Source organism: Nycticebus coucang, chromosome 15, assembly GCF_027406575.1.
Source record: "Nycticebus coucang isolate mNycCou1 chromosome 15, mNycCou1.pri, whole genome shotgun sequence".
In the NCBI taxonomy this organism is placed as follows: domain Eukaryota; kingdom Metazoa; phylum Chordata; class Mammalia; order Primates; family Lorisidae; genus Nycticebus; species Nycticebus coucang.
Window position 1 is genome coordinate 34,606,562 of NC_069794.1, and position 24,167 is coordinate 34,630,728.

General features: G+C 39.0%; 1 protein-coding gene across 6 annotated transcripts in view; it reads right to left on the reverse strand.

Moving 5' to 3' along the window:
- Positions 1-24,167, reverse strand: part of LMO7 (LIM domain 7) — a 207,164-nt gene that overhangs the window by 29,760 nt on the left and 153,237 nt on the right. For 3 of the 6 annotated variants that reach the window (XM_053564144.1, XM_053564147.1, XM_053564145.1), the window contains 10 exons: positions 22,547-22,799; positions 21,944-22,186; positions 21,325-21,603; positions 20,832-21,035; positions 19,273-19,992; positions 18,328-18,357; positions 9,705-9,822; positions 7,536-7,678; positions 5,531-5,963; positions 3,568-3,867 (listed from right to left, as the gene is read on the reverse strand). In XM_053564144.1, the coding sequence (XP_053420119.1) occupies positions 3,568-3,867; positions 5,531-5,963; positions 7,536-7,678; positions 9,705-9,822; positions 18,328-18,357; positions 19,273-19,992; positions 20,832-21,035; positions 21,325-21,603; positions 21,944-22,186; positions 22,547-22,799 (2,723 nt within the window). The remainder of the gene's footprint in view (positions 1-3,567; positions 3,868-5,530; positions 5,964-7,535; positions 7,679-9,704; positions 9,823-18,327; positions 18,358-19,272; positions 19,993-20,831; positions 21,036-21,324; positions 21,604-21,943; positions 22,187-22,546; positions 22,800-24,167) is intronic. The other 3 variants (XM_053564146.1, XM_053564149.1, XM_053564148.1) reach the window with 3 other exon arrangements.

A 24,167-nucleotide genomic window follows, 5' to 3' on the forward strand; every position in this document is an offset into this window, starting at 1 on the left:
TACCCGTCAATCTTAAAATTCCCTTACTAAAGAACCAGTACAGGCTCTACATTACCTGATGGATCAAGTTCATACTTCAGCCTAGTAACTGAGGCTCTGAATGCAATTCAAGTCAATAACTACTTGGGTATCAATGATGTATAAAGGTTATGGAAGGCACAAAGAGTATCAGCGGATGAGGAGATGGTCATGGAACACACGTACTTATGCATAGAACAGGGAAGAATTCAGTGACTGAAACTTCCAAGGGTGAGAGGTTCAGTTCCAGCTAGGAGGTGGCGATATCTTGATCTATAAAGGAAGGAGTCCCGCTGGCTTTTGAAAGAAAGACAGGACTTCAAAAGACAGAGATGTGTGAAATAAACATTTTCAAATGGGGGACCAACAAGAACAAATATACTCATATGTGATGATATGCTCAAAGTATAAGATATGTCCAAGAAAAAGTGAGCAATCTTATGTAGCCAGATTCTCTCTCTTTCCCACAGCATAAGGTAATATAAGCAATCTTGACTGAGACTGCGTGGGTTCAAATCCTGACTCCACCACTCAGTACTCCATACGGACAAGTAATGTGACTATTCTATGCCTCAGTTTTCCCAATTTTAAAACAGGGATGATGATAATGATAATGATATGGCTTCATTAGGATTGCTGGTGACATCGCAGTGTTGCTGTGGGACCAACTGACGTGCTGCCCTAAGCAGCCTGGCTGGGACATGGTCAGCCCTCTGACATTAGCTACAAAGAGTCTGGGGTCAAGCAGCACAGATGTCAGTGTTGCTATAAACTTAACTCAGCAAACCACACAGGGCCAAAAGACTCTGGGCAGATAAACTACTGACTCCAGCCTGACATCTGGCAAGTAAAGTGATGCATGTCTTGTGTAGCACACACACACCTGTGGCTATTTACGCAGTATTTGTATTGATAGGGAAAGAGCCTGAATTAGGGGAGTAGAAGCTAGGATAGAAAGGAGTAATATCAAAGGATTCTGGAGGAAGAAATGAAAAAAAGCACAAGGTAAGAAAGACGACATAAAGAATGCCACCAAGACATCTAAACAGTCAGCGAGCTGGGCGTGGAGGCTCACGCCTGTAATCCTAGCACTTTGGGAGGCTGAGGAGGGTGGACTGCTTGAGCTCAGGAGTTTGAGATCAGCCTGAGCAGGAGCAAGACCCCATCTCTACTTAAAAAAATAGAAAAACTAGCCAGGTGTTGTAGCCGTTACCTGTAGTCCCAGCTGCTTGGGAGGCTGAGGCAACAGTATTGCTTGAGCCCAAGAGCTTGAGGTTGCTGTGAACTATGACACCATGGCGCTCTACCCAGTGGACAGAGTGTCTCAAAAACAAAAATAAAATTAAAAAAACAAAACATTCAGCTACACTCTATTTTTGATTTTGCTGTTCTCTGCACCCCTGGCATTACAGAGTTTGAAGGGGAGCTTAGAGAACTCTGTATGTTGTTCATCAGTTGTTCTATGCATTCACATCCTTCTTTCAAATCAGTGAGGTCCTTCTCAAAAACAAGGTAAAGGTTTTCTTGTATAAACTGTTTCTCCAGGACCATAGAAATGGGCACACCAAGCCTCAGAGATAGGTAAGTCACCATATAAAATATATTATGTTGAGGAAGTCCAGTGACTGTTAATGGTTAAATAAAGACTAGTTTTTCTTGAATAAATAGAAAACCATTTCAAGTTTAGTGAGAAAGACCATAAATCCATTAATGATGAAACCTCAAAGACTGCTGTTAGGCTCCCTGAACCGAAATAACCGGGACACACCCATGCACCACACTTAGCCTCTTCTCCTTAATCCGTGGATGTAGCTACTCAGCTGCCACCCTGAGGGAGGTGCCCATACCTAATGTGCAACACATTAATCAGGCTGTTTGGTTAAATTTGCTATATGAAAAGGCGAAAGCAAACATACATGAAGTCCATGAAAAGAAAATACACCTTGCTTCTCCTTTTATTACTCATCCTCTACTTCCTTTGGTTGCCCAAGTATAACATGTGCTGTTGGTCTCAACCATTGAGACTTATAATGCTAATTCTATATTTCCAATTTTCACATGTAATGATAATTCACAACTTATTATCTTAACAAGTTAAAGAAACTGTCTTTAGATGTATCATTGTAAATATGCCTGAAAGAAACTGAAAGAAATATACATAGATCTTAACAATGATTATCTCTAAATGACAGAATTACCTAGTGATGTTTATTGTTTGTACTTTTCCTGCATTTCCAAAACGTTCTCAAGCACCCTGTTCCTTATAATCGGAGAATAAACAGAGTAAACTTTTAAAGCGTTCCTACAGAATTAAAGTCCAATAATACTAAATGTGCTAATATTATTTCACATGGGGTTATTTCATTAGTATAACTCAAGTCAAGTTCTATCATTGATATACTTCAAGGCAAAAGGGAATACTGGAGCAAACCAAAGGACCACAGGCTCTTCCAGGCTAAGGGGTTCATACAACTATTAAACTACTAAGCAAGGATTACTCTAAAAGAGAGAAGCTTTCTGTATGCTGGACAAAGACTTTTAGTATGTTTTAGATGTAGGCTAAAAAGACCATTTATTAACTAATAATTCTCTTAAAATACATCTATTATGATTTAAGGAAAACTAAAAATGCCCCCTTGTTATTCTTCATCTGATGATATATTTTGTTTGGACTTCAAATATTAAGGAACACAATTGTCAATATTGTAACTAAGCCTTAATATTCCCATTAAGACATAAGGAGCTATCTAAAATTCCAGACATTCTAAAGTATAAATTAGCATTAAAAGTCACTAGAGGTCAGGCCTGTAATTCTAGCACTTTGGGAAGATTGTTTGAGGCCAGGAGTTCAAGACCAGCTTGGGCACAGCAAGACCATGACTCTACAAAAATGACAAAGATAGCGGGGTGTACTGCAATGTGCCTGAGTCTCAATTATTCAGAAGACTGAGACAAGAGAATCACTCGAGTCCAGGAGTTTGAGGTTGCTGTGAGCATCACTGTACTCTAGCCTGGGCAACAAATCAAGACCCTGCCTTCAAAAAAAAAAAAAGAAAAGAAAAGTAAAGAAAAAAGAAAAATTCTCCAGATTGTTAAGCTAATAGAAAAAGAAATCCCACGTCCCAGAGGCCAGCACCTACCACATGCATCTAGTTCTCATTGTAGCCAGTGCGCTTCTCTGAGAAAGGGCTTGTATTACCCTCATGTATACTAGATCTGCATCTAAAACCTTTCAGTGACTCCTGCACCTGAAAGCTGGGACTACTGGGCACAGGTAGCATGAGGCAAGAGCTACTGAAACGGGGAGAAACAGCAGCTGCCCCACAAGGAGACTGGTCTATAAAGTCTCTATACACACCTACCACAAGTTATCTGATCTATCAACTCAGAGTTGGAAGAGACCTACTTTCTCCAAAATCTGTTAAGAATAAACCATAAATCATTTTTCACATTAATAGCTCAGATTCTAACATGTAGGAGTTAGAAATGTGGCTTCCAGGACAAAATGAGTAACTATCTGAGCCATGGAGGATAAAGCTCCTAACTCACCTGCGATCTGGAGACTTCTTGGGATGAGTTTCCCCTTTCTGCAGATTCCAACATTAAATCAAAGCCAGATGCTGAAGAGACTGTGGCTTTAGAAGTGACATCCTGGTCTTGGGAAAGAGAAGAGAAGGAGGGTGTAGGAGAGGGCAACCTCATCACATCTTCTGCTGCTGCCTCTTTCTGGCCCAGTGAGCTCGAAGCAAGCTGGCCAGCTTCAAGATTTTGAGCAGGGGTGCTGACCAAGTTGTTCTGAGGTCTCTTAATGCCGTCCACATCTCCATTATACTTCCAAGCATCATCCATCTAAATAAGAACCATTTTATGCTTGATAGTCTATTACCTTGATTTCAGTTTTAAAACTTATTGAATTATTTTAAAAATACAAAAATAACAGAGCTCCCACACTAAAATATCTATTGCTAAAAGCCTGAAGTATGCTCTTTCGCACCAACAGATACACACATGTAGCAGACGTCATTTTCACGAAAGTGTTCATAACATATAGATTTCTGAAACTTGCTTTGTTTTTACCACTGCTGGTCCACACAACTCTAAACCAGTCCCTTTAATTGCTAAATATTCCATAGAACGGACATCAACAATTTATCCATTTGATGTGTGTGCATTTGAAGCTGCTTAAAATGTTCTGCCACTTTAAAAATATTGCAATAAATACTCAAAATCTTTACAATTGGAACTTCTGTTTTTATAGCACAGATTTCCAAAACTAGGCTTGCTGAAACAAAAAGTTTTATGAATATAATTTCTTAAAAAATAATAATAATTGTAACAACGAATTCCCAAGGTAATGTATAAGAATGTCTTGTTTCTGCATCCTTGCCAACAGTACATTAACGTTGACATTAACAATGCTTTAAATCTTTATCGATGTTATAGATAAAATATTGCACACTTCATTCCTGCTCCATTGAACCTGAACATGCTTCTGTGTGCTGTAAGTGATCAGCCATTTAATTCTTTCTCCCTTGAATTGGCCACTGCTTTGCTATATCCATTTTTCTAGTGTCTATCTTTTCTTTACCTGTTTGTAGAAACATTTTATATCACAGAGATATTAACACTAAAATATATTTTGGTAATATTTTTCTGAATCTGTAAATTGTCTTTTTACTAGGTTAGTGGTATCTGCCATATCGTTTTTATGATGTCAAATCCATCTATGTTTTCCTTGATTTAATGGTCAGGAGTTTCCTGGCTAGTTTAGGTGGGATTCTCTCACCCTAAATACTCCGCTTTTAATATTTTCTCTTTTAGATTTTAGGACTGAACACTAGCAGAGCTAAAAGGAATTTGAACATTAATTTTAAACGTATTGCTTCCTTTTGCATAATTCAGATTAATACACTCACAGTTGGATACGTATCACCACTTCCATTCTCAGGAAAAAGGCCTCAATATTCTATTATCCTTCAAAATCCTGATATGTATTGAAATAAATATATTTGAATATATATACTTTAATAATTGTATGCAAATACTTCAAGTTCTGAGGAAGTGGGAAATCAGGAAAAAGCAATTTTCCCAATTTTCAGAAAATTAACCTGAAAATATTTAGGTTAAATCACATGAAAGTGCTGTTTTGTAGGTCAAGAAGAAACTACCAGCAACTTCGTACTACTCAACCTAACACTTAATAAAATCTATATTTGGAAATATATGACACCAAAAATAATTCTCTGCCTTAGAATGTGTCTTACTCATTCTTTAAAATCTCTCAACCCTACTTTCAAAGAATTTAAAGTTTCATCAAGTCTCCATCACTGCTCTATCTTCAGCATTAAATTTCCATTGAATCTAAACTGGCATAGAACAGAACAGCCTTAGACATAAGGCGTATACATCTTACACAGTAAGTTCATACACATAACTCCAACCTCTCCATAAAGTTCACCAACATTTTGCTCTTCAGAACAGACTAAATGAACTAGAAACTTTTTTTTTTTACCGTGTAGGATCTGGGGAGTGATGAGATTCCCCTTGACTGAGAGCCAAAAGGTCTCGGTGTGACCACAGATGTTAACCTGGCTGTATCAGTTTTCTGGTAACTTCTAGGGAGGGACGCTGAAACACGAGTCGGCGCCATTTGTGTACTCAGTGAAGGCTGAGCAGACAAAGAGGCTAGGTGTTGTTCTTCCTTGACGCTTTTAGAAGGAAGCTGAATTTCAACTGTTACACTGTCCTCTCTTTTTGCAAAAGTTGTGGAATCTTCTCGAGAAATTTCTGTAGCATAAGTTGTTCCTTTCTCTTCCACTCTCTCACTCTGGTAACTTGCTTCTGACATTGAAGGTATAGAGGATAGATTTTCTTCATTCAATATATCATCAACAGAATATATTCTCCTCCTTGGCGCAACTGTAGAGTTTTGTCTTTGGGATTCCCTTGGCAGGAAGAAACACACCATCATCACATAGGCACACAACTGACACACAGAGGTAGACAGTAATTAACATATAAAGTGGACTCAGAATAAAAAGACTACTGGCTTCACATAATGATCAATACAACTCTAATAGAATATGTCTGGACCACAAGAGGGACTCTAACTAACAGAATCAAATATTTTGACTTAGTAGTTTGTACCTTCACATTAAACCTGAAATAAATTCACTTTTCAAAAGAAATTATCTTCAATATCAAAACAAAGATTATCAGAACTTGACTTTTTTATTAAAGAGGCCATCAAATACTTTGCAGGAATTTTTATTTATTGTAAAGAGATTTGAATAAAGGATTATTCACAGATATTTATCCACATGCATATAATTCTTTGAAATTTAAAACACAATAAATATAATTAACTGACAACCAATTTGAATCTTCCAAAGTTGTGGCTCCCTTGATAGCAATGTGATTTTTTAGTTTGTTTGGTTTTTGCCTGGATAAATTTCATATTTTAGTAAAAATAAAAGACCACAGAAGACTCTGGCTTTTGTGAAGTTCAAGTAAGCATAAGATTTCATACAGCTTGACAGAACATTCACGGATAAATATTACAGATTAAAAATCACCATTCATATTTATAGAGAAGTCCCTGAAGCATCCTCATCCTCTCCCATTTAGAAAGGAGAACCTGCCTCCCAACTAAACTGAATTGCGTTTAAGTGAATGAAACTATGCTTACCCTCGGCTGTTAGGGCACAAAAGGAGCTTTGTTTAATTTCACCTGACAGCCTATTTCCTTTTGTCATTATTCTAAAAGCATATTTGCCTTCTCCCTAGCCTGTAAATATCCTAAAGTTTCACAGAGTAGCTACCTTATGATTTGACCTTTATGCCGTTACGCTGCAATTCAAATAAACTCACATATTCATATTTACATAAACTTCCTTTAAAATACAAATTAAAATCCAAATTGCACCACTGAACGTGAAAAAGAACTTTGTTATACTTTGCACAATTTAGTTAATTGTGAGCTGATTTTACTAGACCCTTCCATTCCTAAATTTACTTTAAAGTAGTGAAAAGTATTCTATTTTCTGTACCCAACAGCATCAACCACTTCGGCATGTGAACGTAACAATGTAAAAAGAAATAACGCACATCTGTTTTAAGCATCATTTCTTTGGCTACTCTAAGTCACTGTTTCAGCATTACTTTTGTTTTTTCACTGCAGAGCAAAATCCTGAATATTTCATTGCCTATTTGGTTAAAGTTTATCATTGGCTGACACTTATGTCACTCTACACTTACACAAAAATATCTGGATCCCTTGACAGCAATGTGATTTTTTTGTTTGGTTGGTTTTTGCCTGGATAAATTTTATATTTTAGTAAAAATAAAAGACCACAGAAGACTCTGGCTTTTGTGAAGTTCGAGTAAGCATAAGATTTCATACAGCTTGATGGAACATTCATGAACAAATATTACAGATTAAAAATCACCATTCATATTTATAGAGAAGTTATAAATTATATAACTTCTCTACCCGTGATTGCATTCAGGCTTATTACCTGTCCTGCAGCATTTCCTTAAACGTCTTAGAGCTTCTCTCCGGCTGCTGAAGCGCCTGCTTTTCAATTTCTTCCCTCTCTTCTTTTTTCTTCTGCAGCTCTGAAGTGTAACTTTTTCGACGATCTTTCCATTTTGCAAGGTCCTAACAAGAAAATCACATCAGCACAGGCGTACCTGAATTTCTACACACCCTTCCCAGCAGCGACAGCACACTCCGGTATCCTATTACATCACTGAAACTATTCACTCCAACTTGATGCCAAGGTGCCCTAATTTTGCTTTTTATAGCCAGCATTTCTGTATCAAGCCTTTATCTCATGTGTCTGTCTAGAAAGCCTGACCTAATAAGATAGACCCCATTTTTGTTTTCCCACAAAGTGCCTACTTCACAAAGAATGCTAAACGCTTGTAATTAGGTGCCAGTTAGATAGATCAGGAACTGTTTCAAATTCATTTCTGTCTCACTCCCAAAACCTGGCTGTTACGTGAAATGACATGTTTCACTGGTAAGACCGAAACAGAGACACGATTGTAATGGTTAAGTGCAGGTCCCCAGTCCATCTTTCATGTAACAAGCCGAGCTCAATCCCTCCTTTGAGGCAAGCCCAGTGCTGGGGACTACAAATACACAGATGAATAAAATGTGGTTCACCTTGAGAACCTGTCAGTCTCGGAGAGACAGACATGCACATAAAAGTTCAGTAATGAGTGTGACAGGATTGAATGGGGAAGTGAGGGATCCAGAGGAGAGAATGGTCTTTTCCACCTCTGGAAGGAGAGAGTTTGTTTGGAAAAGCTTTGATGAGGGGGTGAGACTCAAATCTGTGATTTCAAAAGGGTTCAGTCCACCAACATTAGGGCATTAAGGAAGATCCTGCAGCAACAGGTCAGCACCTATTTCCCCTAGGCCTAGAAACTAAGTCTAACATGGCTGGGTGACCCCAAAGACAATCACCGTCATTCAGCTTTTCAATTGCCCCTCACAACATGGTTCTGACACGCAGGGCTTTTCTATGTCTCCAAAATAGAGAAATGCTATGCTAAGAATTGATGGTGGCTTTCCAGCCCAAACAGAAGCACATTCAAGGTCGCACACTACATTAAACCTTACCCGCAGGGCATGCAAAGTAAGTTTGGTATATTATACTCCTGCTTTAAAAATAGCCTGAAATCCTATAAACTGTTTCCAGAAAGAACCAAAGGAATATTGCATTTGGTCCTACAGGATAACTAGCATGAATTTTCATCCAACTTCACCTAATGGATAACCCCTCAAAACTTACTTTCATACCAAAAAATTCATCTTGTATTTTGTCAAAATGATGCTGGATTATTGTTTCTTGACAAATAAATTGTGTTCCCAATTAAGAGAACTAGAATTTAGAAATTTAAGCCAAGGCAGGGGTTTCTTCTTCATTTCATAGACTTCAGTTCCTTTGAAAATTAAGATTTACTATCTCTGGCCCCTGTGTTCATATTATCACTCAACTCTTAACCACAGAGTTGTCTCCAAACTTCTTTGCGCTTTCTCTAAACAACAGTTTATCTGTTGTGTTTCTTTGTATTCCTTCAGTTTATCTATTCAAAAAAAGGTTAAGCTTTTTTCTTCAGGATCAAAACTAAAGATCAAGTTCACATCCATATAAACACTTCCATACATGTCAGCTTTAAGAAAACATCTAATCATATTAGATAATGACATTTTCAGGGAAAATATTACTCTGGGTTATACTCATTATTTCTCTCCAAATCTCCTTAATTAACTCCTAAAACTCTTTTCATCTCTCTCTACTGCTGCCAAGATCTATTCTAGATCCTGTCCCTCTTCTCCCTCAATTTTGGCAAGGTCTTTTCCTAGTATAAGCATATTAACATTTATACCCCAAATTCAACTACCAAAATAAATGAGTTAACAATACTGCAAGAAAGCAACTTCACATTTTTGAAAACTCAGAATTTTAGAAGATAAACATCCCATTATGCTATTTTTACAATGGCCTTTATAATATAGAACAGTAATAGATCCAAAAAGTTTTAGTTACATTTTCCATAAAATTGAATTCTGTAATAGCAAGGACAATTGTCTATTGAGTGTACTGACTTTTCTTTTAAGAGAAGCACAGTCAAACAAATACAGTTAACCCTCTCCCATTCTAAAGCATACTTACATCCTGCCATTTCTGATCTTGTTCTTTTAATTGTGATTTTATTTTCTGCATCTCCTCGTAACGCAGCTGACGCAAGTTTTGAACATCCTCTGCGCTGACATCACTCATGGACTTACTCCTACAACAAAAATACCCATGGTGACCAAAGTTCTCATGACTAGATGTATGGGTAAAACTGGAAGGTTGGACTTATATTTGGAAATTCCACCTAAATTTCTGCTGTACTAACTAGACACTTTGGTGATAGTATCACAGAAGTAGCTCTAAAGAGATAAATGGTGTTTTTTTCCAAAACGCAGAAACGAGAGCCTAGCACTCAATTTAAGTGTGAACTCTTTTTACACAAAATGGCTAGATTAACTTTGCACAAGTCTGAAAAAGACAAAATCCAGTGTTCATATTTACAGACATCAATGTATAAAAGGGTTACTTTAGAAAATAGTTACAACTCACTAGAATCATCTCAATTTTTCTATCGCCCCCAAAGATAATCTGTTGAGATTTGGCTGCCCTTTGCTAAGCACTTATTAAATAATTTAGTGATTACCTGATATTTTCTCCTCAAATTCAATACCATGAATAAATGGGCTGCTGTGTCTCAAAGATTCTATAAGATCTGCCCCACCGCTGCACTGGACTTGTTTCTCAAAACACCACTGAAAGTTTCTAATCGTCTGTTATAACTACCTCTCTAGCCTTTTTTTTTTTTTTTTAAATGAAGGCACCTTTCATGTGTTGAACTTGTAACTCCTCCCCAGGGATACAGTGTGGTTTAGCCCTTGAAGAGCACAATCCACAGTAGAAACCAAGAAACAGAATAGGTTGCTGGACATAGGCACTTGCATGCTGTGTACATGCACATAACAGGCTGGTAAACTCTACCAAAGGAGAAAGGGGGTAGGAGGAGGAAGGTCTCCCCGAGAGAGAAGGGTTAGAGCTGAACACTGGGGAGCAGGTAGAAATGAGAGAGAAGGTGGGCCAGTTTCTGAAGGCGGGGTACCCCAAATGCTCTTTCATATTACACTTCTGATTTTATTTCACTGTAATTGACTATACTATTAATTACTAAAATACCTCTACATCTTCTTGGACACCTAAACTCTGTTCCTCAATATTTTGCCATCACATTTCTTATATCACACTTGCTCTTACCCAGCTCAGAAATTCAGGTATAACTTCCATGCAAATGACCCTCAAATGTCCAGCTCGGGCCAGCCCCTCCTTTGACTCATTTCCAACTGCTCCTTGCATAAACATTTCTACCTGGATATTCTCTGGGCACTTCAATTGTAAAGGACCAACTGGAAGAATATCTAGACAAGGTTTTGTGAACTATACCTCGCTAAGCATGTGGATATTTTTTATATAGTCAAGCTCAATCTTGTCCTCAAACCTGCTTTCCTTCTTGTGGCATTAATGTTGTCACCTGCCCTTTGGTTACCCACATTTGAAACCTAAGAACCATTTTTCATCTTTGTTTCCCTTTTCCCCACTTTCAGTTAGTTATCAAGTCCTCTCGTTGAGTGTCTCTTTCTTTCCATCTCTACTGCCAACACTCTAGATCAGAGTACAGTCAACTCTTACCTGGACTTCCAAAATAGCTTCATAAAGTATCATCCAACCCCCAGGTCCAGGGAAGGTCCTTCCTCAGCTGTGCCCTCCACATCAAAAGCCCTTCACCAGAATACAGACCTTTCTAAATGCCAGTCCTTCCTCAGGATCCCCCCCTGCTAGACTATACTCTTCTTGGGTATACAGAACTTTTCACGTACTGTCCACTTGGAAGCCTGCGGTAGTTTAAATTTAAATTGACACAGACTGAAAATATGATTAAAAAATGATTACTCACTCCACAACCTGCTGTTCACCTCTCATCTTCCTCATCTCAGTAAAAGTCAAATCCATCCTTCCCTACTTGAGGTCACAAATGTTGACGTCATCCCAGATTCCTCTCTTTCTCTCATATGTCATAACTGATCCCCTCAGTAAATCCTGTCACACTACCTTCTAGGACACGATCACTTTACACTGCCTCCTTGTAACTTGTTCAACCTGTATCTCCTCCCAAGGATACAGTGCCTCCATCATCACTCCCTGATCCAAGCATCTCCTACCTGCATTATTACAATCACTACAATAATCATGTCCCATCTCCTACCTGGATTATTACAATCACTATAATAATCATGTCCCACCTCCTACCTGGATTGCTACAAGTATCACAATAATCACATCCCATCCACTACCCGGATTATTACATTATTACCATAAGCACATCCCATCTCTTACCTGGATTATTATAATTACTACAATAATCACATCCTGTCTCCTACCCAGGTTATTACCATGAAGACATCCTGTCTCCCACCTGGATTACAATGACAATTTACCTGATTTTTTCCACTTCTGGTCCAACAGTGGTGTTCTCAACATAGTAGCCAGAGAGATCCTTTCAGACTACTCTCCAATGATGGTATACCTCTACTTTCTTTTCATCTCACTAGACTCCAAACCAGGTTCTTCCAAGGTCAACGTCACCTCGCTCCCTCTGTGTCCAGCCACATGAGGCTCCCGCTCACTCGGTTCCAGCTCAGCAGCTTCCTGGCTCTGCTCAAACCACTTGCCTCCCCAGGCTCTTCAATCTGTCTGGAATGCTCCTCACCCAGATATCCACATGGCTGTTCCTCAGTTCCAGGCACCTGCTTCAATGCTTCCTCAGTGTTTCCTTCTCCGACCACCCTTCTAGAAATAGTGAACACCCCTCTTCCCTGCCTCATCTTCCCCCAGGGTCCCCCGTACTCTTTTATCTCCGTGGCAGTTGTTGCCATCTCAAGAGCATATTTATTTATACACTTCCTTATATTACTTGCCTTGCCCTGTAAGATCATAAAGCTGAAATTTTCACTGACTTGTTTACTGATATATCACCTGTACCCAAAAGACAGCCGAGTCCATGACTAGTGATCAATAAGTGTGTTAAATTAGTGATCTAGATCATATCTGACCACTTTGATAAAGTCTTCCTCACTCTTCCATAGTAAAGTGGTCTGTCCCTTCTCCCAACACTCCCAGTGCTTTAGCTACACTTTGTTCACAATTCTCCACACTCCACACCCAGCCTTATGTTACATACAGTGCATAAGCACACATGCATGCTCAGCTGATCTTCCTCATAACTCACTTGTTACTCAGAAGGAAAACACATAAACACAGCACAAGGCACGAAGGACCTACCCCATCCTACCCACAGATACAGAAGGCAAGGGTACGCTCATTTAGTATCTGGAATAAGGAAGGGGTAAGTTTTGTCATGTATTGAATTGAGCAAAATACACTATATTTGAAGTGTTTCTTTTTGTGTGAGATTATCTAAAGCCACTATCTAAAGTTCTATAAGGAAAGGTTTATGAGATTTATTAAAGAATACCAAGAGAACAATTATAGAGAGAGCACATTTGTGCATTGAGGAAATGCACAAATATATATGGATCTATTAATATATCTAACTAGGTATGACTATATAAAACTCATCTGTGTGAATTTGAGATTATAAATTCACTTAACTCATACTGCAAACAATAAGGCTATTTGAGCTAATATGTGTACTACAAAGTACTCACCGACAAGAGGCAGAAAAAATTTTCAGGGCTAAGGAACAGGGGAATCTAGACACTGAACACACAGACTTATGGAGACTCCAAAATAAAAATGGAAATGCTAACATTTTAATAATCCTCTGCGGGGAGGAAGGCTAGATGGTCTGGACCAGCCCTCTTCCCCACCTGCCCTGGAGATGTGCTCATCAAGGGTAGAGGCTGCATCTCTCTCCTGTGCTCCTCAGCACTGAGCACAGCCTGGCACACAGTAGGTCCTTAGCATGAATGAGATCCACCAAATATAATTCAGAGTAGACAAGTCTCTGTGTAAGGCAGTCATGTGAGCTTAATTTGTTCCCAGGATGTATAGAATCATCCACCTGTAGCATGGGCACACTCCCTAGCTTGTTGGGCCATGCACGGGAACCACAGTTCCAGGCCCACGAGTGTGACACTAGTTTTCACCCCGGCATAACACATAGGAGGTCACTTCTGCGTTTCCATTCCTCTTCTGCTAAGTGAGGAAGAGATTGCTATAAGAACTGAATATGGTTGTGTTGGCTGCATTTTTTCTTTTTCTTTTTTTTTTTGCAGGGGGAGGGTTGATTGCATTTTTAAAGCCATTTGGTGCCATGTACCAACTCTTATGAAAGCAAACATGACGGCCTGGGATCTCCTAAAAACTAACTCTCCATGCTGCTTCAAAGCAAAGAGGTCACCCCAGGCCACACTGATAAAACCTACCACTTTTGGAGTATAGGAGTCTGCTGGCCGGATCATGAAAGAACTTTCCTTCCTCATCAACATTAACAGCAAGATTATTTATTCTGCGAGCTTACCGTGTGCCAGCAACACCATGAAGTGGTGTACGTGGCTTATCTCACGAGGCAAAGCCCCAGTCCGGTTCTACCACTCACCGGTTACATGTCCTTGCGCAAGCTGCAATATTAGTTTCTCTTTCCCCACTTCTCTAAAATGCAGGTAACACCCACGTGTCTACCTCACAGAATCCAGATAAGCACCAGAGATACTGTCAGGAAAATCACATGGGAAAACGATGAAGGATCGCACAGCTCCAGTGTGCTGTATTGAATAAAGGGCTGTTTGTTGGAAAAATCACATCATAATTCCCTTACAATTAATTCATTTACCTGCTTCATTTCTGTTTCCTTATTTGGCAAGGCTCCAAGTCAGAACTACATTTGGATTTTTTTCTCCAAAAATATAGCTCTAACATCCTGTCTTTTCAGTTGAATAGAATTTTTTTTTAATAGCATTTAAGGGGAAGGTAGGAAGAAGGGGAAAATTTAAGGAAGAAGGTGTCCATCATAAAAATGAGGACACTAACAGTCTTAATCTGTTCTCCTACTCTGCAAATCACCTATTACATACAGTCCTGGCACTTTCTGGTTAGTGTTAAGGGGTTTCATTTTGTAATGCAATTTTAGGAACTTTATAAAGGAATATCTAAGGAATAAGTGATCAAGAAAGACTAACATGTGCCAATTTTCCCAAATATAAAAATTCCTGATAATCTTACACAGATAATAGAAATTCCACAAAAGTAACTTAAAGGTCCCCAACTTTCAGAGAGCGAGAGATGAGGAATGTATTTATTTGAGTATCTCCAAACATACATATTTTCATTAGGTATTACAGGAATTCTCTGAAAAGCAACCAATGCTAAACCCTGGGTAGGAGGCATTAGGATCACTAGGAACAAGTCTAGGGCAATTTAATGAGGATTTTCATTTTTAGATTTAGTCTAAACCAGAGTTTCTCAACAGCAGGGCTATTGATATTTTCAGGCCAGAATATCATGGTTATACAAGACCCACCAGTGTGTTCTATGACATGCAGTAGTTATGAAAGTTCTGGATGCTAGCAGCACACATACATCTACCTACCCAGTCAGGACAATAAACAATGTCTCCAGATATTACCAAATGTCCTGCAGAGAAAAAAATCCCTAGAAAGTACCTCATATTAGCCTTACTTTCCCTTCTTTTTAACTATCTTATATGTCTTCATAATTCTCCAGAATCCTTTGGCCAAGGCAAGAAGTAAAACACAGGTATCTGAGTTATATTTCATTACAACTTCACCTTGAATCAATTATTCATTTCCTGTTGACATTGGCAGCAGATTCAATGGTTTAGTCATAGTACAAGATCATTCTTACAAATCCTTACAAGAAATTTTTATCATTAATAGCTTGATAGCTTCTGCCAAAAATAATAATGAAATTTTCAAAGTTCACGACACCAGACGTAAATCCATGCAACACAAAAGCACGTACAAGAAATGTTAGCCACACATAAAGCATCTTGCTAAAAATAAACAAACAGACCAGTGTTAAATGTCAAATAAAAAGCCAGGCAGAAATTAATTGTCTAAGACTTCAAGATACTGCATATTTCTCTTTAACATACTCATTACCAAAAAGAAAGCATTCATGTTACAAGCAGTTATTTTTCAATTACAAGATACTGAGTGATAATGTTTTTCCAGGTAAGTATGCCAAGCTTCACAACGCACATTATGTTCAGAGAAATATCACCCAGCATAAACATGAAACAAGTCCTAGATTAAAAGCCCACAGTTAATCCAATTGACGTTTATATTTCATTTTCATTGCAGCAGATCAACTTAAAGCATTGCTAACCAGTAAACTACAGAAAAAGAAAATCCTGTATGATAAATACAATTTCAAGTGGCCAAAAGACAACTGCGTTTTGGGAAGACACAATCCCCTATCACTTTCCATTATTTGAAAAGTCATGCACTATTTGGTCTCACTTTATAACCTTGTTTTATTTGTGTAGTTACCTTGGCACTGAACTACATGCAGAACAGCCTTTCAAACAAACACTATGGTATCCAAACAACTATCCTACATCAGACCGCAGAGAATATTTGCTGCTGTGAGCTGTAATCCAGAAAAGTCCTTAGCCTTTTGAGTTTGTGTTTTAGGTTTGTGTCATCTCAACTCAGTCATATAACTGCCCCCTTAACTAACCATGACATATCCAGATATTGAGATGGTTGTATACATTCCCATCACACACTTGTACTGTGGGTATTTGTATCCCCTTTAAGAAAAATAACTTAGTTTGTTTATGTGTTGAATTACATTTATAGATTTACATATATTGAACCAGCCTTGAGACCCTGGGATAAATCCCACTTGGTTGTGGTGTATAATTTTTTTTTGATGTGTTGTTGGATTCTTATTCTCAGGTTATTCCTGAGATCTGCTAACACAATTAAGTCATATTTACAAACAGAAACTCTTCTGAAGTTTAGAAGCAAAATGCGTGAAGCAGCAAAGAGATTTTTAATCCTCTTAAAACAAGAGGATTTTGTTTTCCCATGATAAATTGAGAAGAGCAAAATCTTAATATCATGCCGCTGAGATGGAAAGGGTATAACCTGCCTTTATGTGGCACATCAAAAGCCTGCCAGGGATTGGATTTTTAAAATCAGTAGCTGAGAAGTACTTGCAATTAGTTTTCCATGGCACAGTTACACTTTTGACATCTAGAATGGTTATATTGCTTTAAATTGTAGTTTTAGTAGCTTCCAAGATTTCTGAACTACGAAATTCATCAAAATCTATCAAAAATCAGAGATTCTTAGAGACAAAATTAATCCTTACAGGGAAAGATACTTAGGTACTAAGGGTTAGGCAGACCAAAATACTTGACATCTTCAAATTCTCCTCCCCTCACTCAAAAACTATTAGCTCCTAGATTCACAAAGTTATAGAAAGTTTGGTGGGAAACATTAAGATATTGCTATGTGTTTTTGCACTAAGAATGAATAGGTGATTTACTTTTAAATTTCAGCTATTCTAGAAATGGAAAATATTTCTAGATAGTTTTAAATTATAAATATGTTATCCTGTCTACCAGGTAAGCAGAATTAAACAAAGTAGACCAAAAAAATGAAAAGTAATTATAAACATGGTCCTTACAATAATATTGGAAAGTATGGAGATTTTAATTTTTTTAATTTTGAAAGGCCAATTTTGCTCTACAAACACAGCCATGCTATAACATTTTGCCCCAATGAAGACTTGAAAATACTTCCAAATACCACAAAGGGAAAAATCAATGTATCCCCATTGACACAGCATATGAATAAGGTCAACTGCTGGCATTCTGACCTAGCTAAAAATTTTTTACATGGTATATTTTCTACCTTTTTTTTTTTTTTTTTTTTTGGTAGAGACAGAGTGTCACTTTATCACCCTCGGTAGAGTGCCATAGCATCACAGATCACAGCAACTTCCAACTCCTGGGCTTAGGCGATTCTCTTGCCTCAGCCTCCCAAGTAGCTGGGACTACAGGCGCCCGCCACAACGCCCGGCTATACATGGTATATTTTCTAAAACGTAGTGATTTGGCCTTTAACATCCAGAAATCAGAACTTTAATCTATGTATCAACCACATACATATATCTAATCCTCAGCTACTTTTTTTTCTTTGAGACAGAGTCTGACTATGTTGCCCTCTGTATAGTACTATAGCATCACAGCTCACCGCAACCTCTAACCCTTAGGCTTAAGTGATTCTCTTGCCTCAGCCTCCCAAATATCTGGGACTACAGGCACCCACTGCAATGCCCAGCTACTTTTTTTTGTTGCAGTTGTCGTTGTTTTAGCTAGCCCGGGCCGGGTTCAAACCCACCACCCCGGTGTATGTGAACAGCACTCTATACCCACTGAGCTACTAATGCAAGTGCTTTGGTTACTTTTTAATCAACTCATGAAAATCAAAAAATGACTAAAAGGGATAGGGCTAGATTTTAAATTTCTAATAAGACAAAAACTATGTAGTTATATAGCACTTCATGCACTGGGCACTGAGACACAGCAATGTTACCAGTAGGCTGCAAAATAAAATTTTCCCATTTTAGAAACCTCATGCATAGCACACGGCATCCCCATGTAGTGACATGCCAGGACAAAAGTGCAATGACAAGCTGCACAAAAAACAAACAATATGCACAGACTAAAACTTACCCATTCTCACCATAAATCTTTTGAAAGAGTCTAAGAAACCAGAAAACCAAAAATTAAAAAGTCATTTTTTTCCAGCTGTATTAGTGTCTAAATGTTCAATGTTTTTACTAATCTTAACTCAAGATGGACAAATCTCAAAAGGATCCTTCTTCAACCACATTCTTGATTGTGTCTCAAATTCTCTTTAGTCTCCCATCTCATGACAGTCAGACTAAGCAAAAGGGTTCCTCAATTTACTCTCAACCAACAAAACCCATCAGAAAAGGTTTCTTACTGGTAAGTTAGATTTGGATCCACTAATTGTTTTCACCTAATCAAATTTGTCCATTCTCAAGTTCAATAAAATTGAACATTTGAAAAGGCAAGTTACGTAACATAAATTATCAAAACGGCCACAATTACATACACTTAAAATTCAACAGACAGCAATGATCATTCATGCATTTTATCCAAGTTTGTGCTGAACTTTAAATTATAAATGTCAGAAATTGATAGCCCAACAAGCCTAGGTCAAAAACAAAAATCAAGTTAAATGAAATCTGCAATGCCATATTTTAAGGGGAACTTTCACCCCCAAAAATATGAGCAACACATAAAATCAAATCCATAACCAGACTGTTAAGTAAACACGAGAATAAAAGTATAAATATAGTGGGAAAACATTTTTATGAAACTTCATACTGCAGAATAGTACCATGGACTTGGGTATGCACCTTCTTAAACAGGCATAAATAAGTGATTTAGAGATATGCAAATATGGAATTGCACTTTTTCCCCCCACATAATGACTAAAAAGTTTTTCAAAGTGAATTAAATTTTTTACAAGATGCTTCAAAATGGCACACAACATGCAGAGTTGAGCAACACAAGGCTGCTTTCTTGAACAAGAAAAGTTACACAAGACCATCCATTACAAGCAAAATCCTTGCAGAAACACACTCTGACCTCTCGACCATCAGCCGTTTCTTGTGCCTAAGTCTGCTGGCCTCCCGAATGGCTTCCCATTTCTGAAGGTCGGCCTCACTGCAGGGGCCAGGAGTGAAGCTGATGGGAGGCACAGTAGTTCCCAGTTTCCAAGACTGGATCTTACGAATCAACATGTCATCTTTCTTCTGCCGATATGAAGGGACTAATATCCTACAGCTACTACTTTTATCTTTGGATGGACACGTCCTTTCAAGTACACAGAGAAATTTTGCTCGAATTTCTGGAGGAAGAGTCCAGGGATCAGGGAAAGGGACTGGTTGGTATCTATCTGGGGCCCCGGACAGAGGCACTTCTTTCTTCTGTGCTGGAATTCGGCGGACGATCATATCATCTTTCTCCAAATCTGGAAGTACAAGTTCACCTTCCCTACATTGCAAAATTATATCTCGCTCTATAGGATCATCTTGGTCAGAGAACCTTCTAAAGTCTTCAAAAGCTCGGAGAACATACGGATTTGCATGGAAAGCCCCAGTCTTTCGGACAAAGAAATCGTCATTCTCTAAGTCAGGATCCAGAGCTGACAGCTCAAGATCATCTCTTCGATAGCCTGGAGGATAAGAGAGATTCTTCCTGCGTGTGATGAGCCTGGGGCCAGAGGTGGGGTCGATTTTAATATTTGTTTCAGAAGACAAGATGTCATCAGAGTATGTTTGGAAGGCCTGAAGTAATAAAAACTGACTGAAGCACATAAAGGAGAAAGGAAGGGAGAATCTTATTAAGTTTGGGGAGAAAAGTGTAATTAGACAGCAAACCAGCTAGCCATTTACCAAGGGTGAATTATTTTAGGGGATCACAACAAGGACTCTTGCTAGGAGGTTTATATTTAATGCCATCACCTATGACTTTTCTGCATACCAGTTAAAGAAACAAGAGCAGAATATACTTCTCAGGAGAGGTGGGCACCACTGAGGCCAAGTGATGGGGCTAGAAGGCAGATCTACTGTCCCTCCCTGACCCACACACATGTGAGTGCCTGTCTCTAACACCCTTTCTTCATTCCACTAGGCACCGTGGCCCAACTCCCCACCCCAGCGAAGAAGGAACAATCTTGGCAAATTCCAAGAGTGGGTGTCATGCACTCTGCAATAGCTACATGTAATTAGCAGGGAAAAAAGGAAATAAATTGCTCTGAAGTTTTATAAGACCCCCAGGGAATCTTTCTTTACTTAGCATTTTCCCTGGACTTGCCCTTCCTTTTCCACATATCCACATACAGCACAACTGTAAAATTAGGGAATCTTTCTAAAAAGCCATGGAGATGGCTTTCCAAAAGAACTATGCCACATGTAAATATATCCTGTCTCACACGTTATTGCGCTAAAGAGGAAGGGTGAATCCTACGGACTTCCGAGCTGACACACTCAGGCGGAAGGCACTATGTTACACCGCATGTTAGGTCTGTTAAGTGAGTGAGGTTTCAGGATTTAGTGCAGGCAGAGCCAAGTTAATGTAGCAGCAGAAGTGAGTAGAGGGGTGTCTGAGGCCAAACCCAGGCGGGCTCATGCAGACAGGTGCACCTGGGCTCATCTGAAGTGCCACTGCTTCTCCTGGCTGCATGGGTATCCTGTGATCTTATGGCTCTTTTGGCAGCTAGTTCCAGCAAGCGTGAATGTCTTTGACAGTTGATGTCTAGTCTATGGTCTGCATTTTGTATTCTACTAAAAATGGTGGAGCTTCTGTCAGAGCCTGAGTGCTCATCCTTAGAGTCTGAATTCTTTCCACTGTGGAGTGATACGGAGAAAAGTGGGGAGGAAAGGAGAGAACAGAATTGGAGAAAAAGAGAACTAGCAATAATAATTGCAAGCTCTGAATATGTACAGAAGAGGGCTTCTTAGGATTCAGATCCTAATCTTTACATTTAAATAGAAATGATTTTCCATCATGAAGGTTGTATAGATGCAAGAGGGAACTAAATAGACTTTCTCTAGCTCGCCATGACAATTTCACATGGAACTCCACCCGGGGTCCTGAGTGAACACCGGAAAAACAGAAACATGCACAGAGACAAACCTGAATCCCTGAAATTCCTTATACCATGGCTTGTAAGTTTCCCGTTTTATTCTTTTCCAGTTCACATCTTCTGGGATCCAACATTTGGGAAGAAACTGATCAAAGGAATTCCCTGGGTTTGGCATGATTGGACTTAGCTTTCGTACATAGAGATCGTCCTTTACAATGTTGGGTATGCTTGTTGCCTTTCTTGCCTCTTCCAAGTAGCAAGAGGAGTTTGAAGTTTCGTGAACTGGTGGCCAGTTCTCCACACTGGGGCCCCAAGTTCTCCTCTGGTTACTGTTCAAAATATCCAACCAGGTAAGACACTGTATGAGCATTTGTGACACAGAACGTGAAAGGCATGCTTTCTGGCTCACACAGCTTACACCACTGTAGGGGAAGCAAATTAGTTCCCATTCTCATCACCACAGCTCCTACGTAGAACAGAGTTAAGGGATTATAATAGCATCTCATTTTAATTTGAGAAGAGCTAGGTACACATGGGCCAGAGATACTTAATTAGAAGCTGTGTTAAAATGAAAGAAACGAATTGCAAACAATTTGGGGAGGGTGTTACTTTCTGAATTGTTATAAAATCAGCCGCATAACAGACATCCAGACCCAGGATATTTCTGACCTCGTCAGTTTGTACAGCCCAGTGGCTATTGTGTCAAAAGGAGAGAACATTTGCAGATGAGAGTTAGGAGAGGTGGTGTTTGAGATGAAACTCCTGGGCTTCTTTTTCACTTGGAATCTACGGTTGGCTAAGTCATCCAAAATTATATCAGGCAACCTTCGTTCATCCTCTGAGTCCGAACCACTTTCACCATACACCTCCTTCTGATAGGAAGCTGGATTTGAAAAATCACCCTCTGTCCTGCTAATTTGATGGGAAATTAAACGATTCTTTTCAGGTCCACTACAATCAGTCAAAATAGGAAAAAAAAAAAAGGAAAAAAGCACAGCAGAGCTCACAAGGAACAACGTAAGTGCTCTAGGAAGCTGGAAGATACCAATGAATTAAAAGCACACGTCTAAAAAAAGACCTAGGAAAACATATGCTGACATTCTAAAACAGAAGAAATATCTTCAACATATATAGAGATAGGAAAAAAAAACTCTCCCTAGTGAAACATTATCTGTGAAACATATTTTAAAAGCCATTCTTTCTACCACATTTAAATATCCCAGCAAATTCACAGAGCAGACTGAGCTCCACAATCACATCACATCCCAGTACCTTGAAAAGGTTCCATCTGCTTCTGCATACACTGGGCTTGCCCAGCTTCTTCTGTTATCCTCATTTTTGTCCAGCTTTTTCTTCCTCAAAGGTGCTGGCACGTAGGACGACTGTCTACTTTTGTTGGGTAAAAAACGATTGAATGGTAAAGCAGACTTTGGTTCGATAGCCGAAATCCTTCGATAGGACATATCATCTTTATTATAATCCTGCATTTTGAGTGTAAATTCGCAATCTGTGTCACTTTCACAACCTATAAAGAAGGCACAAGGATTTGCTTTACTCTCCAGATTTTTCGTCTAAGTGAAACCCAGACAGCGAGTGCCTGCTTTGTCTTTCCCTTGGAAACCCAGTGCTGTCAGCACTAACTGCAGGGAATATTTTTAGAAATTTGTCACGATGTTGTGATAAGATCTATTAGGAGGAACTCGCTCTGCATACTGGAGGCGCAAGCAGTATATTCCTGTGCTGCTGCACGTTCTAAGCAGAGAGAGTCCCACTTCACTACTGCTGAACCCCTTCTCTTCTCAATCTTCTTTGCCTCCATGATTTCTTACAAGAAAAATGGTTGATATAACACAAGTGAATAACAACTAGCAATCGAGTCACATCCTTAAAATGACATGCAAAAGTAATTCTAGGGAAACTCAGTAATTTAAAATAAAGCATGCTACTACCTAAAATTTATGGGAGGGGGAAAATAAGAAAGGACCTAGAAAGAGAAACCTAAAAAAGCACGAGATGGCGAAGGCCTCTGAGAGAGCCTTATGAGACCCTATGAGTAAGAATTGTGCATTAGAAATGAACTTGGGCCGGATGATTTCAATAGTCCCAAAGGAAATCTCAAGTCTTAAGTCCCAATGAGAGCACAGAACTCAAGGTTTCTTTTGGGGGTTGCCAAGGAAATTATACTAGAATCCTATATTTCGATTCAAAATCAATTATACACAAATTCAAAAGAATTCTCTTTGATACACCTCAAGGTCAGACAGATACAAACAGTAATCTGCTTTCTTAAAACATGTTTGTTCTTTTAAAGACCCAGGAAGAACAGAAGACAACACTACAGGTTCAAGCTGAGACTCTTTCCTGCCTTGTTTGCTTCCTGCCTCCCGTGCATCTGTGAAGGTTTGCCCGTGTCGCCTCTGCCCACCAGGCTCCCTAGACCCCAGCTGTGCACAGCAGCGCACAGCCACAGGTGCTCAGCATGCCCAGCACCTGCAGAGCTCACCTGAGCTCCAGGCAGTCTCCTTTCCTCCCTCCGGCCTGCAGGAATCTACAGTTAATAACACTGAGGACAGTCTGCAGGAAGTGGTTAAATATATAACTAGGAGACAGGGGCAGAGTAAGAGGAGAGTGAAGATGAGCGTTCATTGCAAAGGGAGAAAGTAGAAGTGGCCTATTAGAACAGGAGTAGCCATAATCAATAATCAGCTGCTAAAAAAAAAAAAATTAATTTCCCTCATTTCCAATAAATGTGTCAATGGCTCTTGCCAAAATGTATATATGTGAAATTTTAAAGTTGACAAATAGATTATTCTATTTTTTTAATTTTAAGTTAAAATCTTTTTTAGCCTAGGACAGCGCCCTGTGGAATTTGGAGGGTGTTGGTTTGTTTTGT